Source organism: Muntiacus reevesi, chromosome 6 (assembly GCF_963930625.1).
Source record: "Muntiacus reevesi chromosome 6, mMunRee1.1, whole genome shotgun sequence".
NCBI classification, from domain to species: Eukaryota; Metazoa; Chordata; class Mammalia; order Artiodactyla; family Cervidae; genus Muntiacus; species Muntiacus reevesi.
In genome coordinates, this window is record NC_089254.1 from 83,130,057 (window position 1) to 83,151,125 (window position 21,069).

Here is a 21,069-nt window from a genome sequence, read left to right on the forward strand (position 1 = left end):
ATCCCTGGGTCGGGAAGATTCACTGGAGAAGGGAAAGGTTACCCACTCCAGTATTCTGGCCTAGAGAATTCCATGGACTGTATAGTCCATGGGGTTGCAAAGAGTCAGACATGACTGAGCGACTTTCACTTTCATGTATATGTGTATGTATATATATGCATATATACATACACACACATATATATATACACATGGCAGAAATATATATATGTGAATATATATACACACACACGTATATGTGTATATTTTTTATTATTTTTTTTTTGTGTGTGTGTATATTTTTTAAAAAGAAGTCACTGGATAAAGCTCACAGGGAGGCTCTTTGGGAGTGGGAAGCCTCACCTGTCAAGTACCTTTAGGCTTTTGCTGTATCTAGGAGGTGGGTATAATGCAGGAGATAAAGTAGCTATCTATTCCTAAGAGTATACGATCATTATGATTAAAGCCAAAGTTTAAATATGGCTGTGGAAGAAGTTAGAGGGCCTGGATTTTTGAGAACATTGTAGAGCTACATACAACCACCCTGTCATTGCCAAACTCTGCATTCCTGTTATAGAAGAAAAGCAGCCCCATATTTGGTTAATTTGTTAAATTAACTTGCTTGCAAATTGCTTAATTTGTTATTTACAGCTAAGCTCAAATGCAACTGAAATGATCAAGAATTGTATCCATTAGATTTCTCTGTTTTTCCCCAAGCACTTATCACAGTAACCCTCAGATTCAAAAGCAGATTCTGGTTGAATTAACAAACACCATCTATTCTCTTTATTAATTTTACCGGACTCTTCTTTTCAACCAAATCACAAATACTACCTGTACCTCCTCCTAAAATTTGTTTTCTGAAAGGTCAGCTATCTCCTTACTAAAGATGCTTCCACAGTGTCAAGTTAAGGTAAAGAAAGCCCTGGAGAAAAGGAACCAGAGGACATGGCATTCTTACAGAAAGCAGAAAGTATCCTGGGCTCATTTTAAGGTTTCCTCTCTAGGGTATGTATACATATATACACAATGGAATAATACTCAATTTAAAAAGAAAGAAAAGCTGCCATTAGCAACACAGATGGACCTAGAAAGTATTATGCTTTAGGGAAATAAGTCAGAAAGAGAAAGACAAATACTTTATGTTATCACTTACCTGTGCAATCTAAAAAATAAAGCAAATATACACAACAAAACAAAACAGAAACAAGTCATAGATACAGAGAACAAGCGAGTGACTACCAGTGGGAAAAAGGAAGGTGTGGAGGCAAGAGAGGATTAAGAGACACAAACTACTGTGTGTACATAGAAAAGCAACAAGAATATATCGTACAGCATAGGTAAATATAGCCATTGTTTCATAATGACTTTAAATAGAATATAATCTATAAAAATATTGAAACATGTTTTACACTTGAAACTACCTATATTTTATAAATCAACTATATTTTAATAAAAAAAAATTCTTCTCTACAGACAAATTCACTGAGGGAGTTCACTGGCATTTCAATGGTTATCACTCCATGCTCCCATTGCAGGGGGCATGGGTTCAATCCCTGGTCAGGAAACTAAGATCTCACATGATGCACAGTGTGGTTAAAAAAAAAAAAAAAAACAACCCTCATCTAACCTCCTCCCAACACTTCTTAGCCCATATTTCGTTTAAGGAATACTGACACATTTCTGTTAATATTAATACAACATTAAACAATACATGTAGAGAATCTTATAGATTTTCAAAGTGCATAAACAAAGCCCAATCAATCATTAAAGATGAGAATACCACGTTATGTTATATACAATAAAAGGAACAATAAGTAACTCTTAAAGAATAATATAATATGGAAAAATATCCAATATTCATTATCCCCACATTATATATGAGAAAACTGGGGTATTGAGACAGTAACAAACTTGCCCAACTTCTTGCAACTCATAAGTGATAGAATCAGAATTCAAAGCTAAGGCTACTCTTACCCTCTGTGACTTGCCTGGTGGATTAGACAGTAAAGAGACCACCTGAAATGAGGAAGACCTGGGTTTGATCCCTGGGTTAGGAAAATCCCCTGGAGGAGGAAATGGCAATCCACTCCAGCATTCTTGCCTGGAGAATCCCATGGATAGAGGAACCTGGCAGGCTACAGTCCGTGGGTTCACAGAGAGTCAGACCCGACTGAGCAACTAAGCATAGCACTCTAATCCTCTAAGCCAGTTCCATGTTTTAAGCTAACTTTTATAAAATTTTCAAAGCAAAGAAGGCAGGTCCTAATGTCTTGTGGATCCTCAGTGACAGATGGAGAAATACTGGGTCAGGTCTCCTGACTTTAAATCCACCATTTTCCTACTTTGGCCAATGTACACACTGTGAGAAACTGACCTGCCTCATACACAGTTCAGAGAACAGAAACCTTTCTCCATGCTTTCCCTACACTTTATGTCATGACTATAGGAGTCAAGATTATTTTAACTTTTAAGTGTTTTTTTTTCTCAATGAGATAGCAAATGTGTGTTAAGTCGCTTCAGTACTGTCCGACTCTTTGCGACCCTATGGACTGTAGCTCACCAGGCTCTGTCCATGGGATTCTCCAGGCAGGAATACTGGGGTGGGTTGCCATGTCCTCCTGCGGAAGATTTTCCCAACCCAGGGATTAAACCTGCCTCTCCTATGTCTCCTGGGCTGGCAGGCGGGTTCTTTGCCACTAGTGCCTCCTGGGAAGCCCTTTGATAGTAAATAGCTCTGTGTATTTCGGAAATTCTGGAAATGCTTTACTTTGCCACAAGACATAAACTGTTCTTTAACTAGGATGAATATTAATACTTAAAAGATTACACCAGCCCAAAACCATAAAACAGCAATTTATTTTAGTTTGTCTGAAATAACAATTATGTTTGAAGTCATTTCTTTATTTACACTAGGCTTACTTAGTGTAAATGGAGCTCTATTTACAGAAATTCAATAAGATCCTGAAATTAGAAATGCATGTGAATAAAACATTTAATTTGATACTGCAGTAACTTGATTAAATACACAAAGGGAGTTTGTGTATTAATTGAAGCAGCAGTGGAATATCACCTTTGGGAATGAACTTCAATTCCACTATGGCTCCTATATGAAATGATTCTGCTAGTATTGGCTAGGCTTCCAGTGATTAAATATTTATGGGGCAGCTTAGTTCACTAAATATAATATTTAACATGGCTTTAGTTTGTTACCCTTTCCTCCAGTCCCTAGGGTGAAATTTTTCTTATCCTGGCATCTACTGGAAAATTATTCAAAAAAGCGAACAATTTAATTACTTCCTCCTCTTTACACCTTACCCCTCCCCAATAAAAACACATACAGGGAAGAGCACTATTATGTTTGAAGTCATTTCTTTATTTTCCCTTAGCTGACATCTTGCATCGAATAAGTACAGCAATTTAATCAGTGGGAAGCAGAGATTCAGTATCAGCTGTTGGGATTATAGGTTTACTTCATGCAAACAGAGTTTTCTGAGAACTCATCAGGGACCCCTCAATTCTGTTCATCAAAATGTTTTACAGATTGCATCTTGTAAGTTACTGAAATTAAATGGTGTTTAATTTTTATAGCACTTTCCCCACTCCTAGCTAGTTGGAAGCAAATGAAAAATTAAGCCTACATCCCATCGGTAGGATTGCCATTTAGGACACAAAATTATGAACCGAATTTATTTGAGAAGTTAGTGTGCTTTTAGGCAGACCTGTGAATAACCAAGGGACAGACTCTAGGTTCCATAATACCTATCTGGTGATAGTATTCATTTATTCATTCAACAAATACATATTAATTAGCTACTCTGTGACACTGTTGTAAGTATTAAAGACATAGACACACAAAAACTAAACAATATCCCTATCTCTTGTGAAATTTACTGTGGTACTAATGTCCTTGAACTTGCTATTATTAGGAGGTAGTGGTTTCATGTTAGGTACTTGGAAGACTTCCAGATGTCTTATCTTTATCTCTTATGTGCCTTAACCTCCTTTAAATTTCAATCTCTGCCATACATACCATCCAGGTATTTGTTACTGTTATCCATGGGTTCTCTGTTGCTTAATCCAATGGAACTATTCAGATTATGCATGGAATGTAGTAAAAGGCAGTCAAGTGAAAGTGAAAGTTGCTCAGTCATGTCCAACCCTTTGCAACCCCATGGACTATATAGTCTATGAAATTCTCCAGACCAGAATACTGGAGTGAGTAACCTTTCCATTCTCCAGGGGATCTTCCCATCCCAGGGATCAAACCCAGACCTCCCGCATTGTGGGTGGATTCTTTACCAGCTGAGCTATCAGGGAAACCCTAAAAGGCAGTCAAGTTACTTCTAATAATTCCAGTGATCATACTAAGGTCACAGATTGACTTTCTTACCTGTTCAATACTCTTTAGCTTGAGATGAATAGCACCTTCATCTTTGGTAAGAAGAATGCAGTTCCAGGGAGACCATTCCACAGACTTATCCCATCTGACCATGACCAGATCATTGAGATCCTTCCAAGCACTGAGCACAGACTGGGATGCCCAGATATTCTCTGTCAGGTACTGAATATCTTGTAGCTGCATGTCAAAATATATTTTTAAAATAAAAATATTCTAAACATAAAATTTTATTCTAAACACAAAATTTCTGTAAGATTATTACATCCCTTGAGAAAACAAATTGAGTGTATCTTTTAAAGGGAACCATCATTCATGAGGTTTTCAGTGCACATGGTGAGGGTGGTTTAGTCACAAAGTTATCTCTGACTCTTGGGACCCCACGGACTTAGCCCGCCAGGCTCCTCTGTCCATGGAAATTTTCAGGCAACAGTACTGGAGTGGGTCACCATTTCCGGGGGATCTTCCTGATCCAGGGATCAAACCCGGGTCTGCTGCGTTGCAGGAGATCTTCTGCACCGTAGGCAGAGTCTTTACCAGCAGAGGCAACAGGGAAGCCTCTCAGAGCCCACATGTGTGCACTGTGCTTGGCTGCTCAGTTGTCTGACTCTTTGTGACCCATGGACTGTAGCCCACTAGGCTCCTCTGTCCATAGGGATTCTCCAGGCAAGAATACTGGAGTGGTTGCCATGCCCTCCTCCAGGGGATCCTCCCAACCCAGGGATCGAACCCAGGCCTCCCGCATTGCAGGCGGATTCTTTACCAGCAGAGTCACCAGGGAAGCCCAAGAATACTGGAGTGGGTAGCCCATCCTTTCTCCAGGGGATCTTCCTGACCCAGGAATCAAACCGGGGTCTCCTGCAATACAGGTGGATTCTTTACCAGCTGAGCTACCAGAGAAGCCCAATCTCTGCTCACTCTGTCCAAACTGTGTTACCAGTCTCACAGTCCTGACTGCATCCAGAGAAAGCAGTGTGTATTTCTTCCAACATGCTAATTTTACCTTACATTTATATGGTATTAAGTACTTTCTAAAATTCATTAGTAACTTTCAGCTTATCTTCAGGGTTACTTGCAGATCATTTTATTCCCATTTTAGAAATTAGGAAATTAAGATGTGAAAAAGAATAAGCAATTCATTTAGTGCTATTAAAAACTTCATTGTTTTAGTGAAAAAAAAGAGGGAAAGGGGGTAAATGAAATAACTGCTTATAAACTTTTCAAAAATTTAAACCATATTAGCTACAGCTCTTGAAATGACTTTTTATCAAGAGGACTGCATATATAAACTTAGGACTGCCAGGGGGCAAGCCTCAGAAAGAATAAATGCAGGAAGAAGAACCATTATTTTAAAAGGCTTGGATGGGAAAGCAGAAATCTTTTCTGTAAAATCAATGAACAGGTTTCATCCGTGATTGGCAACATTTACTCATCATACCTGTATCAGAAAAGCAATTTCAGAACCATCTTCATAATCAGCTTCTGAACAGTAGAGCCGTTGAAGTAAACATTTGTACTTTAAATATGATTCTCGTTTTCGACTCTCATTGTCAAGGTTAATGCACTGACGGCATTGGTAAATGCGGTGTGAGGTGGATGATATAGGAAACTCTGCAGAAGGTAAATAGAGCTGGCAACTGTGGCAAAAGTAGATTTTCTTATAGAACTTCAATGGGTCCTGAGGGACCTAAACAATTAAAAAGAAAGAAAGAAAAGTTTAATAGCCAGGCCAAACGTTAAGGGCTAACTTATCTTAGAATAAGATAAATATTTGGTTAATTTTGAAGTTATATTTTTCCCTAACTTCTACTCTATGCAAAATTTAAATTTCAAGTCATATTCATTCACTCTGTCAAAATGTTAAAAATCTATTGCTCAACTTTTAGATACATGTGGTAAAATCACCTAGAAAATTAACTGGCTGAAAAAAATGAGTAGGTAGAGGCTTTGAGTTGCAATAGTAAGAAAACCTTCCAAAAACAAGGGGAAAAAAGTCCTTTGACACTTATTTTTAAGAAGAATTTAGATTTTTGGTGTTATCCTGTATTAATTTTTCTTACAAGCAGTATATAAATTCATATATAAATAAAAGCCCATTAAAACAAGTGTTCTCATCTCATTCCAACGTCACACTAAATTTAGGTTGGTTCATTCATCAGTGTTCAAACTTTGAAACTCTGCATTATATAGTAGTTCTATTTCTAATTTTTTGAGGAACCTCCATAATGGCGGTACCAATTTACATTTCCACTAACAGTACACAAGGATTCCCTTTTTTCCACATCCTTGCCAATACTTATTATCTTCTGTTATTTTAATAATAGACATTTTAATATTGAGGGGGTGATATTTCATTGTGGTTTTGATTTGCATTTCTCTGATGATTAGTGATAATGAGTGACAATTTTTCATATACATGTTAACTATTTGTATCTCTTTTTCAGGAAAATGTTTGTTCAGGTCCTTTGCCCATTTTTAAATTAGATTAAAATTATTTTGCTATTGAGTTGTACAAGTTGTTTTGGATATTACCTCATCTGATACACTAATTAAAAGTACTTTTACTCAAAGATGCTATCTGAGTCTTCTTTTTTCTGGTGGAAGGTCTTACATTTATTAGATTTTTTAAGTATTGAAATATATAGTTGATGTACAATATTATGTTAGTTTCAGATGTTCTACACAATGATTTGACAAAATGATTTGGTGAGAACTGCCAATACCATGTTGAATAAAAGTGGCAAGAGTGGGCATCCTTTTCTTGTTCCTGATGATAGAGGAAATGCTTTCAGCTTTCTACTATTGAGCATGATGTTGGCTGTAGGTTTGTCATATGTGGCCTTTATTATGTTGAGGTGTGTTCCCTCTATACCCACTTTGTTGAGAAATTTTAATCATGAATAAACATTGAAGACTGTCAAAACTTTTTCTGCATCTACTGAAATGATCATATAATTTTCATTCTATTTGTTAATGTGGTATATGATACTGATTTGCAGCATTAAAACATTCTTGCATCCTAGAGATATCTCTCTTTATCACGGTGCATGATCCCTTTAGTGTGTTGTTGAATTCAGTTTGCTAGCCTTTGGTTAAGGACTTATGCATGCATGTTCATCAGTGATATTTGTGTAACTTTCTGTGATGTCTTTGCCTGGTTTCAGTATCATGGTGATGCTGGCCTCAAAGAGTGAGTTTGGAAATATTTTTTCCCCTTCAGCTTTTTGGAGTAGTTTGGGAAGGATAAATGTTAATTCTTTAAATGTTTAGCACCATTTCCTGTGAAGCAGTCTGGTCATGAGCTTTTGTTTATTGGGAATTTTTGATTACTGATCCAATTTCATTACTGGTAATTGGTCTGTTCACTATTTTTATTTCTTCCAGATTCATTCTTGGGAGACTATATATTTGTAAGATTTTATCTATCTCTTCTAGTTTGTCCATTTTATTGGTGTATAAACTGTTCACAATAATCTCTTATAATCTTCTCTTTTTCTGTAGTGTTGGTTGTAACTTTATTTCCTTTTTTATTTCTGATTTTATTGACTTGGTACCTCAATTTTTCTTGATGAGTCTGTCTAAAGGTTAATCAATGTTGTTTATCTTTTCAAAGAACCAGCTCTTAGATTTATTGATATTAATCTCTATTTTATTTATTTCTGTTCTGATTTGTATTATTTCTTTCCTTCTACTAATTTTGTGTTTTGTTTGTTCTTCCTTTTCTAGTTTGCATAGGTGTAATGCTAAGTGGCTTATTCTGCAATTTTTCTTATTTCCTGAAGTAGGTTTGTATCACTATCAACGTTCTTCTTAGAACTACTTTTACTGCATCTCATTAATTTTGGATCATCGTCTTTTTGTTTTTATTTGTCACCAGGTATTTTTTTAATTTTCTGTTTGATTTATTCAGTGAACCATACATGGCTCTTGTATTTTTTTATCCATTCGGTCATTCTATGTCTTCTATTTGGAGCATTTAGTCCATTTACATTTAAACAAATTATTGATAGGGATGTACTTATAACCATTTTGTTTATTGTTTTCTGGTTGGTTTATAGTTTTTTATTATTGTTTCTGTTGCTCCTTTCTTCTTTTGTTCTCTTCCTCTTATGATTAGATGACTTTCTTTAGTGTTGTGGTTGGATTTTCTCTTTTGTGTGTATATCTATTACAGGTTTTTGGCTTGTGGTTACCATGAGGTTAATATACAACAACATATATCATTTTTAAGTTGATGTTCCCTTGAGTTCAAACATGTTCTAATATCCCTATATTTTTATTCCCCCAGCCACCACTGCCATTTTTAATATTTATGACATTATATTTTATATCTTTTGTTTTTTGTATCCCTTTATTACTTATTGTGGATAAATGATTTTACTACTTTTGTCTTTTAACCTTCCTACTAGTTGTCTAAGAGGTTGATCTACTGCATGTTTGCCTTTACTAATAAGATCTTTGCTTTCATAATTTTCTTATTTCTAGCTGTAGTCTTTTCTGCTTAGAGTAATCCTTTAAAACTTCTTGTACAGGTGGTTTAGTGATGCTGAATTATTTAAGTTTTGGTTGTTAGTAAAACTCTATCTCCCTTTCAAATCTGAATGATAGCCTTGCCAGGTAGAGTATTCTTGATGGTAGTTTTTTTTCCCCCCTTTTTTCATTTTGAATACATCATGACAATCCTTTCTGGCCTGCAAAGTTTCTGTTGAGAAGTCAGCTGATAGTCTTAAGAGTTTCCTTGTATACTACTAGTTGCTTTTCTCTTTTTCTTTTGAAAGGAATTTTTTTTTTTTTTTTTTTGGAGCAGTAGGTCTCAACAGTGTGCTTAAAATATTAACATTAACTAAATCATGGTTGGAAAAAGATGTGCTGTTATATAAACTCTGTTGTTCCATTTACAGAGCACAGGCAGAATAGCTTGGTAATAAATCTTAAGGGCCCTAGTATTTTCAGAATAGTAAATGAGCACTGGCTTAAACTTAAACTCACCAGCTGCATTAGCCCCTAACAAGAGAGCCAGTCTGTCCTTTAAGGCTTTGAAGCTAGGAATTTGACTTCTCTCTAGCTATGAAAGTCCTAGCTGTCATCTTCTTCCAGTATAAGGCCATCTCATCTATACTAAAAATCTATTGTGTAGTGTAGCCATCTTCATTAACTATCTTGACAAGATCTTCTGGATAACTTGTTGCTTCTATATCAGCATTTGCACTTGTAGGTGTATGTTATGGAGAGCTTCTTTCCCTAAATCTCATGAACCAACCGCTGTGAGCTTCAGACTTTTCTTCTGCAGCTTTCTTACCTCTCTCAGACTTCAAGAAAATGAAGAGCATTGGGGCCTTGCTCTGGACCAAGCTTTGGCTTATGGAAATGTTATGGTATGTCTGATCTTCTATCCAGACCACTCAAACTCTCTCCATACCAGCAACAGGGCTGTTTCAATTTCTTATCACTCATGTGTTCACTGGAGTAGCACTTTTAATTTCCTGCAAGAACTTGTCCTTTGCATTCACAAGTTGGCTAACTGGTGCAAGAGGCTTAGCTTTTGGCCTATTCTCATTAAGTTTAATCATTTCCAGCTTTTGATTTAAAGGGAGAGGTGTGCAACTCTTCTTTTCACTTAAACCCTTAGAGGCTATTGTAAGGTTATTAACTTGCCTAATTTCAATAACGTTGTGTCTCAAGGAATAGGGATTGTCTGAGGAGAGGAAGAGAGAAGGAAGCACCACCAGTTGGTAGAGCAGTCAGAATACACACATCAATTAAATTTGCTGTCTTATATGGGCAAGGTTTATGAAGTCCCAAAACAGTTATAATAGCAAGATCAAAGATCAATGACCACAAATCACTGTAACAAACATGGTAAACATGAGAAAGTCTGAAACATTCTAAGAATTACCAAAATGTGACTCAGAGACACAAAGTGAGCAAAAGCTGTTGGAAAAATTGTGCCAATAGATTTGCTCAATGAAGGGTTGTCACAATCTTCAATTTGTTTTAAAAAAAGAAAGAAAGAAAAACAGCATCTGCAAAGTTCAATAAAGTGAAGTGCAATAAAACATGGTATACTTGTACATATCATATGATTCCATTTATAGGACAGGGTTAGGTATAACTACAGAAATAAAATGCTGAATGTTTGTCAAGGGTTAGGCATCCAGGGGAAGGACTGAAAGTAGCAGAATGAGGGAATTTCAGGGAGGTGAAAAGACTATTTTATCTTGATTGTGCTATTGGCTGTTGATTACACAACACTGCATTTGTCAAAACTTATCAAAAACATTGGATTTTACCAAAGGTAAATTTAAAAAGTGAATAAAATAGTATAATGTTATGTGAATGGATAGAACATTGAATTTTATTATACTACCGCAAGCATATGAAAATTGTGTAAGTCCATAGAAGACTAAAAGGTAGCTTAGAAAAATAGAACAATGATAAATAATTTGATGGTCAACTTTTCTCTTGAACTTTTGTTATATTTTAAAGTTCTCCTGCAATCTAATTAAGTTTCAAAAATTCATTAAAAGAAAGAATATAAAAATTAAACAATTTTACTTTTTCTGAAAGTTTCTACTGAGATTTTTGCTTATGTTAAGCAAAATAGATGTTTGGTCAGCTTCTTAAATTATTAGAGATTATTACTCTAAAAATAATCATTGGAACAACACTATTAATATTTCAAACTCTTTAATAAGCCCCTCAAAAAATTTACTAAAGGTGTTTCATATAGTCTTGCAATATAAGAAGGCAAAGTTTTTAGAAAGAAAAATCTCCAAAGAAGGCTAAGCATATTGGAGTCGGAAAAAGCAATTTAATTCAAATACATATTACATTTGAAGTTCTTGCAGGATATCTATGTGAATCAATTCAGTAATAATTATAACTATGTGGTAGGTATTATAAAGGGACACAAAGGTGAGTGTAGAATCTCAGAAATGAAGAGTTTAACTCTCTCTGAGGCCTAATGAAGAAGAGTACATGTGAACTGAGCCGTAAAAATAAAGAGAAGCTGGCTAGCCAAAGTCAGGGACAACATTCTTGAAGGAAGCAACAGAATGTGCAAAAGCTTGAAAGTGTGAGAGATTGTGAGGTATTCAATATAGTACAGTATTCAGCTGGACACTTGATCCAGAGAGGAGGAGAGAATTCAAGGTTGGAAATACAAACAGAAAACGTTAAATGCTTCATTTATCAACATAAAAAATATCATTCAAAGAAAATATAATCAATAAGATGATCTTCCACATGGACCCCTAGTAAAGTACTAAAGCAAAATTTGAATATACCTCATTTTACTATAGTATAGAAATCTAATAAAGGAATACAGGGGGGAAAAAAGGTAGAGTACCTTAAGGTGTCTTGCAACTTCTGGATTAAACAGAGGTGTTTTTATGTAATGAAAAAAGAGGGTTGCGATCCTTTTTCTGAGTCCTTCCAGATTCTGATGTCTGACTCCTCTCATCATAAGATCAACCTCCCTGTCAATCAATTCCAGGATTTCCTGAGTCAGCTTACATTCATGTTCCTGTGTAAAATACACACATATGTTGTGTAGAATACTAAATATCATCAAGTTAGTTTTTAAAGTTATCACCAAACAAGCTAAAACTAGATTCCAAAAGTACTCTAATATAAGTAGAGATGAAAGTGAAAGTGAAAGTCGCTCAATCACGTCCAACTCATTGCAACCCCATATATAGTCCATGGATCTCCAGGCCAGAATACCAGAGTGGGTAGCTGTTCCCTTCAGGGGATCTTCCCAACCCAGGGACTGAACCCAGGTCTCTCGCATTGCAGGTGGATTCTTTATCAGCTAAACCACCAGGAAATCCAATAAGTATAGGTGGATACCACTAATTTGGAAAAGAAGCTGACATTATCTAGAAGAATTTAAGATATCCATAATCTACAACCCAGCAATTCTACTCAAGTGCTTTAAAGAAATGTGCACGGAGTCATTGTTCAAACCAGTTCAAAATCAGAAATAACCAAATATCCATAAACACATTGATTACATAAATAAGTGAAAAAGTAGGTGGCTCAGATGGTAAAGAATCCACCTACAATATAGGTTCAACCCCTGGGTCAGGAAGATCCCATGGAGAAGGGAATGGCTACCCATTCCACTTTTCTTGGAGAATTCCATGAACAGAGAAGCCTGGTGGGTTCACAAAGAGTCAGACACAACTGAGTGACTGTGAGCAATTAACACTTTTGGTTTATACAATAAAGTATTATCTATACAGAAATGAATTAACTAGAGTTATATACAATAACAAATTTAAATCTTACAAATTAATGTTTAGCAAATGAAACAAGGCACAAAATAATACTTACTGTCTCATTCCATTTAAATAAAATTCAAAAATAAGCAACACGACAGTATATTACTTAGAGATGTATCAATTCAGTTCAGTCGCTCAGCCGCGTCCAACTCATTGCAACCCCATGAACCGCAGCATGCCAAGCCTCCCTGTCCATCACCACTTCCTGGAGTTTACCCAAACCCATGTCCATTGAGTTGGTAATGGCATCCAACCATCTCATCCTCTGTCATTCCCTTCTCCTCCTGCCCTCAATCTTTCCCAGCATCAGGGTCTTTTCAAATGAGTCAGTTCTTCGCATCAGGTGGCCAAAGTACTGGAGTTTCATCTTCAACATCAGTCCTTCCAGTGGGCACTCAGGACTGACCTCCTTTAGGATGGGCTGGTTGGATCTCCTTGCAGTCCAAGGGACTCTCAAGAGTCTTTTCCAACACCACAGATCAAAAGCATCATTTGTCCGGTACTCAGCTATCTTTACAGTCCAACTCTCACACCAATACATGACCACTGGAAAAACCATAGCCTTGATTGGATGGACCTCTGTTGACAAAGTAATATCTCTGCCTCTTAATATCGTGTCTAGGTTGGTCATAACTTTCCTTCCACGGAGTAAGCGTCTTAATTTCATGACTGCAATCACCATCTGCAGTGATTTTGGAGCCCAGAAAAATAAAGTCAGCCACTGTTTCCACTCTTTCCCCATCTATTTCCCATGAAGTGATGGGACCAGATGCCATGAACTTAGTTTTCTGAATGTTGAGCTTTAAACCAACTTTTTCACTCTCCTCTTTCACTTTCATCAAGAGGCTCTTTAGTTCTTCTTCACTTTCTGCCACAAGGGTGGTGTCATCTGCATATCAGAGGTTATTGATATTTCTCCCGTCAATTTTGTTCCCAGCTTGCGCTACTTCCAGCCCAGCGTTTCTCATGATGTACTCTGCATATAAGTTAAACAAGCAGGGTGATAATATACAGCTTTGACGCACTCCTTTTCCTATTTGGGACCAGTCTGTTGTTCCATGTCCGGTTCTAACTGTTGCTTCCTGACCTGCATACAGATTTCTCAAGAGGCAGGTCAGGTGGTCTGGTATTCCCATCTCTTTCAGAATTTTCCACAGGTTATGGTGATCCACACAGTCAAAGGCTTTGGCATAGTCAATAAAGCAGAATTAGATGTTTTTCTCGAACTCTCTTGCTTTTTTCGATGATCCAGGAGATGTTAGCAACTTGATCTCTGGTTCTTCCTTTTCTAAAACCAGCTTGAACATCTGGAAGTTCACAGTTCACATATTGCTGAAGCCTGGCTTGGAGAATTTTGAGCATCACTTTACTAGCGTGGGAGATGAGTGCATTTGTGCAGTAGTTTGAGCATTCTTTGGCATTGCCTGTCTTTGGGATTGGAATGAAAACTGACCTTTTCCACTCCTGTGGCCACTGCTGAGTTTTCCAAATTTGCTGACATATTGAGTGCAGCACTTTCACAGAATCATCTTTCAGGATTTGAAACAGCTCACCTGGAATTCTATCACCTCCACTAGCTTTGTTCCTAGTGATGCTTTCTAAGGCCCACTTGACTTCACATTCCAGGATGTCTGGCTCTAGGTGAGTGATCACACCATCGTGATTATCTGGGTCATGAAGATGTTTTTTGTACAATTCTTCTGTGTATTCTTGCCACCTCTTCTTAATATCTTCTGCTTCTATTAGGCCCATACATTTCTGTCCTTTATTGAGCCCATCTTTCCATGAAATGTTCCCTTAGTATCTCTAATTTTCTTGAAGAGATCTCTAGTCTTTCCCATTCTATTGTTTGGTAACTATGAACAAAAATCAAGGAAACGACTACCGTGAAAGTAAGTATGGGATTTCTCTGGTGGTCCAGTGGTTGAGAATCTGCCTGCCAGTGCAGGGGACACTGTCTTGATCCTTGGTCCAGACAGATTCCACAAATCGCAGAGCAAGTACGCCCATGTACTTAGAGCCTGTGTTCCTCAACAAAAGAAGTCACTGTAATGGAAGCCTCACACCTCAACTAGAGAGTATCCCCTGCTTGTTGCAACTAGAGAAAGCCTGCATGCAGCAACAAAGATCCAGAGCAATTAGAAGTAAATAAATAAACAATATTTTTTTAAAAAAAGAAAAAGAAAGCATGGTAATTACTTTTAGAGGATGAGAAGGTAAATTGAAAATATGAAGAGAAAGGGGGATGCTGACAAAGTCCTGTTTTGGGCCCAGGAGGGTGGCAACACGGTTGGTAGTTTTACGTTTGAAGATATATACTTGATACATTTATTTCTATATATTTATATAGTTCACAATCATTTTAAATAAAATAATTGAAATGATTGAATAAGAAAGGCCACATAAGAGTTAAGTGATTAAAGTAGAAGTATTTAAAAGTAATAAAATAGAATCAAGTTGCTCCAACTTCCCAAGAGGGACTACAAGAAACATAGTTTGAATGAAGGAATGAGAAGGTAAAGTCAGTCATTATAAAATAATGCTCTTTTCTTTTAATGCATACTTGGTATGGCTAATAAAAGGATCTGCATCGATGGTCTTTGAGAGCGCATTGCAAGGACCTGGAATGATTTTAAAAAATCTTAGCATTGCTATCACACTTGAGGATCCAACTGACCTGTTCTGAAATGGGGTCTAGATATCATTCCTATTAATTTATTCTCATATTCTCTCTCCCCATTTCTCTATATAATTCTTTATCTCTTTCAAGCTGTCCAGATGATTCTAATGTATATTCAAGTTCAAGATTCACTGGTCTGTATGAGCAACTGTCATCAAAATAATACTTCTTATTTATTGAGGGCTCCCTATTTGTAAACATTGAGACATACAAATTATACATTTTATTTCTATTGTATATACAGATGTATGTATAAGTATATACACAGGTATATATTTATATCCTCAAAGCAACTAACTTTACAGATAACAATAGTTTCAGAAATACTCAATAACTTATCTAAGGTTGTACAGCCACAATAAATAGGATCAGAATTTGAGTTATGCTTAAAGGTCTTGATCCTCCATCAAATATCATTTAGTAAATGTGTATGTGGTTATGTTAGGTTAAATGTATTAAGATATGCACAACTTATCTTTTATGAGTCCTTCCTCTGACTCTTTTAATTAACCAGCTAATGGTCCTAATTACATCAGGTAAGAAGATTTCTACTGTACTCCCTACCTTAACTCTCCTTTTTCCAATCTGGTCATTTTATTGACCTCTAGAGATATCATGTTTACTTCCTACCTCTGAACCTACTGCTTCTCCTTCTCCTCCTAACTATCTCTAACTTCAAAGGCATAGTTACAAGACACACATCTCTGTAAAGGCAGCCAATAACCTAATTGAGCTCATGCCTTTGCTTTCAAGATGGGCAGTAATGTGAAAGAACTATGGAGACTGACCTTCCAATCAGAACCATTTACTCAACTACTTAATGTGCCTTAAATCAATAACTGATAAGGAAAAAGAAATAAAAATACTTATACAAATGCTGCTTTAAAATGAATAAAAATAAAATTTTCATCACAAGTGTCAGAATATATAGACAATAATTGCTGTTTTATTGAGCATTAATCTCATGTTATATATATATATATATCTGCATTCATTTCAAAAAGAGACATTTATATGTATCTTTTAGAGACTAGACATTTAGGCTAGTCACTGTATCATATAGTTTGAGAACTTTTAGATAAGTACTGATGCCTAAACCATATCCTCCCCAAATTGTACCCAAATGATATATTGTTGACAAAATAAGATTAATAATTTATTATCTTTATAATTACTTAATAGAAAACATTTATTTTAGTATTCAATATTTTTACTGATGATGTGACACCCAAAAACTAAGAGACAGTTACTGTACCTTTACTGTATGTTTAAGCGTTAAGAGCACATCCAGCCTCTCATCTTGAGAGACGTTCTTCAGCATGATGCAGTTATAGATGTTCTGTAGCTCTCTGGCTCTGATGGTAAATTGTGTGTCCAACTCAATTATTTTGCCATCAAATCTTCTCCATGTCTTTGGAGCTGAACACTTAAAAATAATATTATGTTTATAACTATTAGTTAATTAAAGTTTCAAAAATAACTTTATTCCGTCTACTGTAAGTTAACCTTATCATCGGGTGATTTAGGAATAAAAATATCACTAAAACTTTGTTGTTCAGTCACTAAGTCGGCTCTGACTAGAAAATTAATTAAAGAATTTGTAGACCATGGGAAAATAAAGCAATTTAGGGCAAGAAATATCAGAGAGCTTCAGTCTACAGAAGTGCAAATATTTTCTCAAGATTCAGAATTTGCTACTAATTTGTACTAACTAGTATGATCGCTGGGTTTCCCTGGTGGCTCAGGGGTAAAGGATCCGCCTGCTAATGTAGGAGATGCAGGAGGCTCAGGTCCGATCCCTGGGTCCGGAAGATGCCCTGGGGGAGGAAATGGCAACCCACACTAGTACTCATGCCTAGGAAATGCCATGGACAGAGCAGCCTGGTGGGCTACAGTCCATAGGGTTGCAAAAGGGTTGGATGCAACTGAGTGACTAAACAACAACAAAGTATGATAGTTAGCTTGATGGATTTCCCTTGGGAAAAACATGCTATTTAGAATGCTAAAGAGATAATCTACTTGGTTCAATTATATTGAATTGGATGAATGTGCCTTGACAATTGAGAACAACCTTTGGGGAACAATTGTTACAATCCTCAAAGTGTTAGACCTACAACTACAGTGAAATGGAACTCAGTTATGGTTCTGTTTCCCATAAAAATAAATCCATAACAAGTTCACAGTTCTTTACAAAGCAGATGTCCTCAGTAAAACATCTGTATTTAGCTTTGTTAGCAGTGCTTTGGCTCCTGCCTCCCTGATGATCGGTAGGATTTTCACTTTCTATTTCCAGATCTGGCTTGGTGCGTCTCAACCTAGCCCACCTCCTGAACTGACGGTCAAAGATGGAGTTAATTTGCCCTGAAGCCCATACAGGGAGTCCCACTCTAAGAATTCAGAGACAGGAAATAGTGAGTCCTCAGCTGACTCAGGACACCAACAGAATATTTAGCGACTCTGCCAGTGCTTTGGTTCCCTCCTGCCAAGACCACCAAAACTTTAAGAGAAGATTTGTTGCCCTAGAAAGAGCACAGTGAAAACTCAGTGACTCTTCTACTTTAAGGTATAAAGTTTCTTTCCCTGATTATAATTTATCAAAAAAGGTGACTATGTTGATCAGGACTTCTAACCATTCAATGCTGTATTTTTTGTAGACTGATAATTTGAGGCTTGGGAGACCTGTAGTTCAATTTATGCCATACTTGCAAGCATTTCAGTCTCAGATTTGATACAGTTTAAAGCTTAAAGAGACGCCCACATATTGGAACAAATCATCACGAATGTAGAATAGCCAGATAGAGAAACTATACAAGCCTGTATTTATTTAGTATGACAACAGTATGAGGAATTCTTAGTTACAGCCTCAATTTACCTTTTTTTTTTTTTTAACATTTCATATTAGCTCAATTACATTGAAAGCTATCAAACTACTATTTAACAACAAATGTATTTGATATGTTTTCAAAGTAATGGCATCATTTTCTGATCAAAGGTAAAGTGGATGTTGTGCAGAGCTAGGAATCTTCATTAGAAACTTTAGATCCTCAGTTCTAGTTTTAATCTAGCAAATGAAAAGTTGCAGCTCTCTGATTAATTTCTATTTTTAGAGCATAAATCTAATATTAAATAATGTAAAGTTAATTATCAGACTGATAAATTAATAAGATTTATTAAGATTATAAGAGGGAAATAGCTCAATAAAAATATTTTATGATTTAATTAATATCACTTAGAAATTTTAAAAATACATTGTTTTCATGGATATACCCTTGTTTGGGGTAGATCTCAAAGTGTTATTGAAATCTAGTATTTATTGCAAAGCTCTTTTTGAAACTTCTAAGGAATAAGCAATCTTAGGATACATTTCATACAGCAATCTTCTAAAGTCTAAAACCTTAATCTGTAGAGTTTTCCTCAGGGAAATGCTATTAAATGTAATTTCTTTTCTTTTCTTCCAGTAATGTGAACAATACCTTCAACTCTGCAGGCTGATAAGCTATTTCATTTGTAATAATCCAAGTACAATAACCTTTTAATGAAATGCTTAGTTCATCAGCTCTATTGTGCTTCTTCTTAGCTGTGGTATTGATTTAATTCTACCTTTCCTCCAAGTTTTTGGTCCCATCTAAGATACTACAATATAGTAATACCCTGTATTTTTCCAAAAATATTCAACATCAAATCCTTTCTACCCTTCAGTTTTTAACTTAAATCCTCTTTTTTGTAAAGATCCTTAACTACTGTGGTATGAAACCACAGAAATCACTATTATCCAAAGTTCTATTGTATCTGTTAAAAACAAACACACAAACACACACACAGAATATGCAGTATCTATATTTCAATAACTCAGGGCAAGGCAATTTGGGTCCAAATAGTTTTATAATTATTTTGTTTGCTAATTCTATTTTCCTTACAGATTATAAGAAATAAATTTCTTATGTAGTTTTATGTATTTCACAGGGCCTACAATTTTCACTCATTCATTCAAGAAATATTTACTGTGTTTATTGTATATTATTCCATGTACTAGGTAGCAAGTAGATAAATTCCAATTTCATGAACTCCAATCTAATGGCATAGAAAAATTTAAAAATAATTGAAATAAAAGTTGATTACACTTCTGACGCAGGTAAACAGGTAACTTCAAGTTGATATGAAGCACTTCACTGGTGAAAAGAAAATAATATTTAAGATAAAACTGAAAAATAACTAAGAATTAGCCAGATTAAAAGTAAACTGAGTGATACAATCAAAGAGTCCTAGATTCGAAGTTTGAGTTCCCTAGTGTCAACACTGAAAAGATATTTTTTTTAAAAATCTGTTTGGCAAAGTTGTTTTGATACTTGGATATATTTCTGTCAACACGGATAACATGGTCTTCAGGTCTACGCTTTTTTGATTTCAGTCTTTTAGGTAATTTTTTTATTACTCTGAGGCAGGAAAATGTCAACTTTGCTTACTTCTCTTTTCTATTTTTTTTCTTTGAATTCTGTGGCTTTAATAACAGATGTACAATTGTCATGTTCTTAAATTGCTTCAGAAAACAAGAGCATAATAAATTCCATTTAGGTGCCAACAGATGAGACAGCATAGATTCTGGAGGAGAGAAACGGAAGAACAGCAGGAAGACACACTCTGAGGACGGGAAGGTGGGGAGATAACAAAAACTATGAGAGCAGCAAGCTTCCACCAAACAGAAGAAATGACTGCACTATGAGAGCAGGTCTTTTCTTTCCCCTAAATTAATCTCTAGTCCCTCAGGGCACACGTTAAGAATAACACTAACCCCCAGAGCTACTGGGTAGTATCAGCTTTTCTTTTACACAGCCAAGGGGTTTTGTTCATCCACAGAGGACACCCCTGTGTACTGGTGATGCTGAGAGAGAGGAAAGAGCTAGTTGCATTTTTCCATCCCATTAGCTGCTGGCCACCTGAGTGAGGAGAAAAACAAAACTAAATGACACAGTTAACACAGATTGCAGTTCTTTAGCTTGTGATTGTGAGACACGGTATGTGAATCAAAGAGATGCAAAGAAATAAATGGCCTTGACCCCAGGGAAAACCTCTTGCAGAAATTCAAATTCAAATTGTCTCTTTACACAGTATCGGCAAGCAGCACCCGAGATATATTAGAAACTGGTTGATGATTTTTCTTTAAAATTTCTTGACCTGAATTTCTTCACCTCTGAAAATTTGCGAGGTTTTAACATCTGACAACCTGTGGCTGTCAATGTTTGATGGGATAAAATTAGACTGTTTAAATAATGCTTTAAAAATCTTAAAAGGTTAAATAAATTAACCCTTTTATGGAGAATATAGGCTTAGTATAGAACCCCTAATAACTGATTAGTTCAGTGCTTTTATTGGGCTAATTCAAAACAATAATTATTCATTACTCAAGAGAAATTCTGTGTCCTCGATAAAATATAAACATTAATTCAATATACTACATAATACTTAGACACATTGAAATTAAACTAAAACCAAACCATGAAATATCATTTTTCAAAGTTTTTTCCAAATTATAGGAAAGTAAATATTCTGTTTATATATCCATATATTATGGCATGAAATGTGGATCTTAAAATCCACATCATGGCCCTGGTTGTTAGTATTCACATTTCAAAACACTATGACCTGGTCTAGCCTTGAGGATTAATTCAAGCTATTTTTTTCTTAGCAATCAAAAAAACCTGTAGAAGAAAAAAAAAAAAAACCTGTAG

The 21,069-nt window shown here is 35.8% G+C and overlaps 1 protein-coding gene and 1 long non-coding RNA gene across 6 annotated transcripts in view; both read right to left on the reverse strand.

Moving 5' to 3' along the window:
- LOC136171112 (uncharacterized) overlaps nt 1–21,069 on the reverse strand; it is a 1,397,893-nt gene that overhangs the window by 46,064 nt on the left and 1,330,760 nt on the right. The window lies entirely within an intron of this gene.
- The window catches only part of IQUB (IQ motif and ubiquitin domain containing), a 78,938-nt gene that overhangs the window by 8,878 nt on the left and 48,991 nt on the right, over nt 1–21,069 (reverse strand). For all 5 annotated transcript variants that reach the window (XM_065939125.1, XM_065939124.1, XM_065939121.1 and 2 more), the window contains 4 exons: nt 16,599–16,769; nt 11,727–11,903; nt 5,817–6,065; nt 4,373–4,558 (listed from right to left, as the gene is read on the reverse strand). In XM_065939125.1, the coding sequence (XP_065795197.1) occupies nt 4,373–4,558; nt 5,817–6,065; nt 11,727–11,903; nt 16,599–16,769 (783 nt within the window). The remainder of the gene's footprint in view (nt 1–4,372; nt 4,559–5,816; nt 6,066–11,726; nt 11,904–16,598; nt 16,770–21,069) is intronic.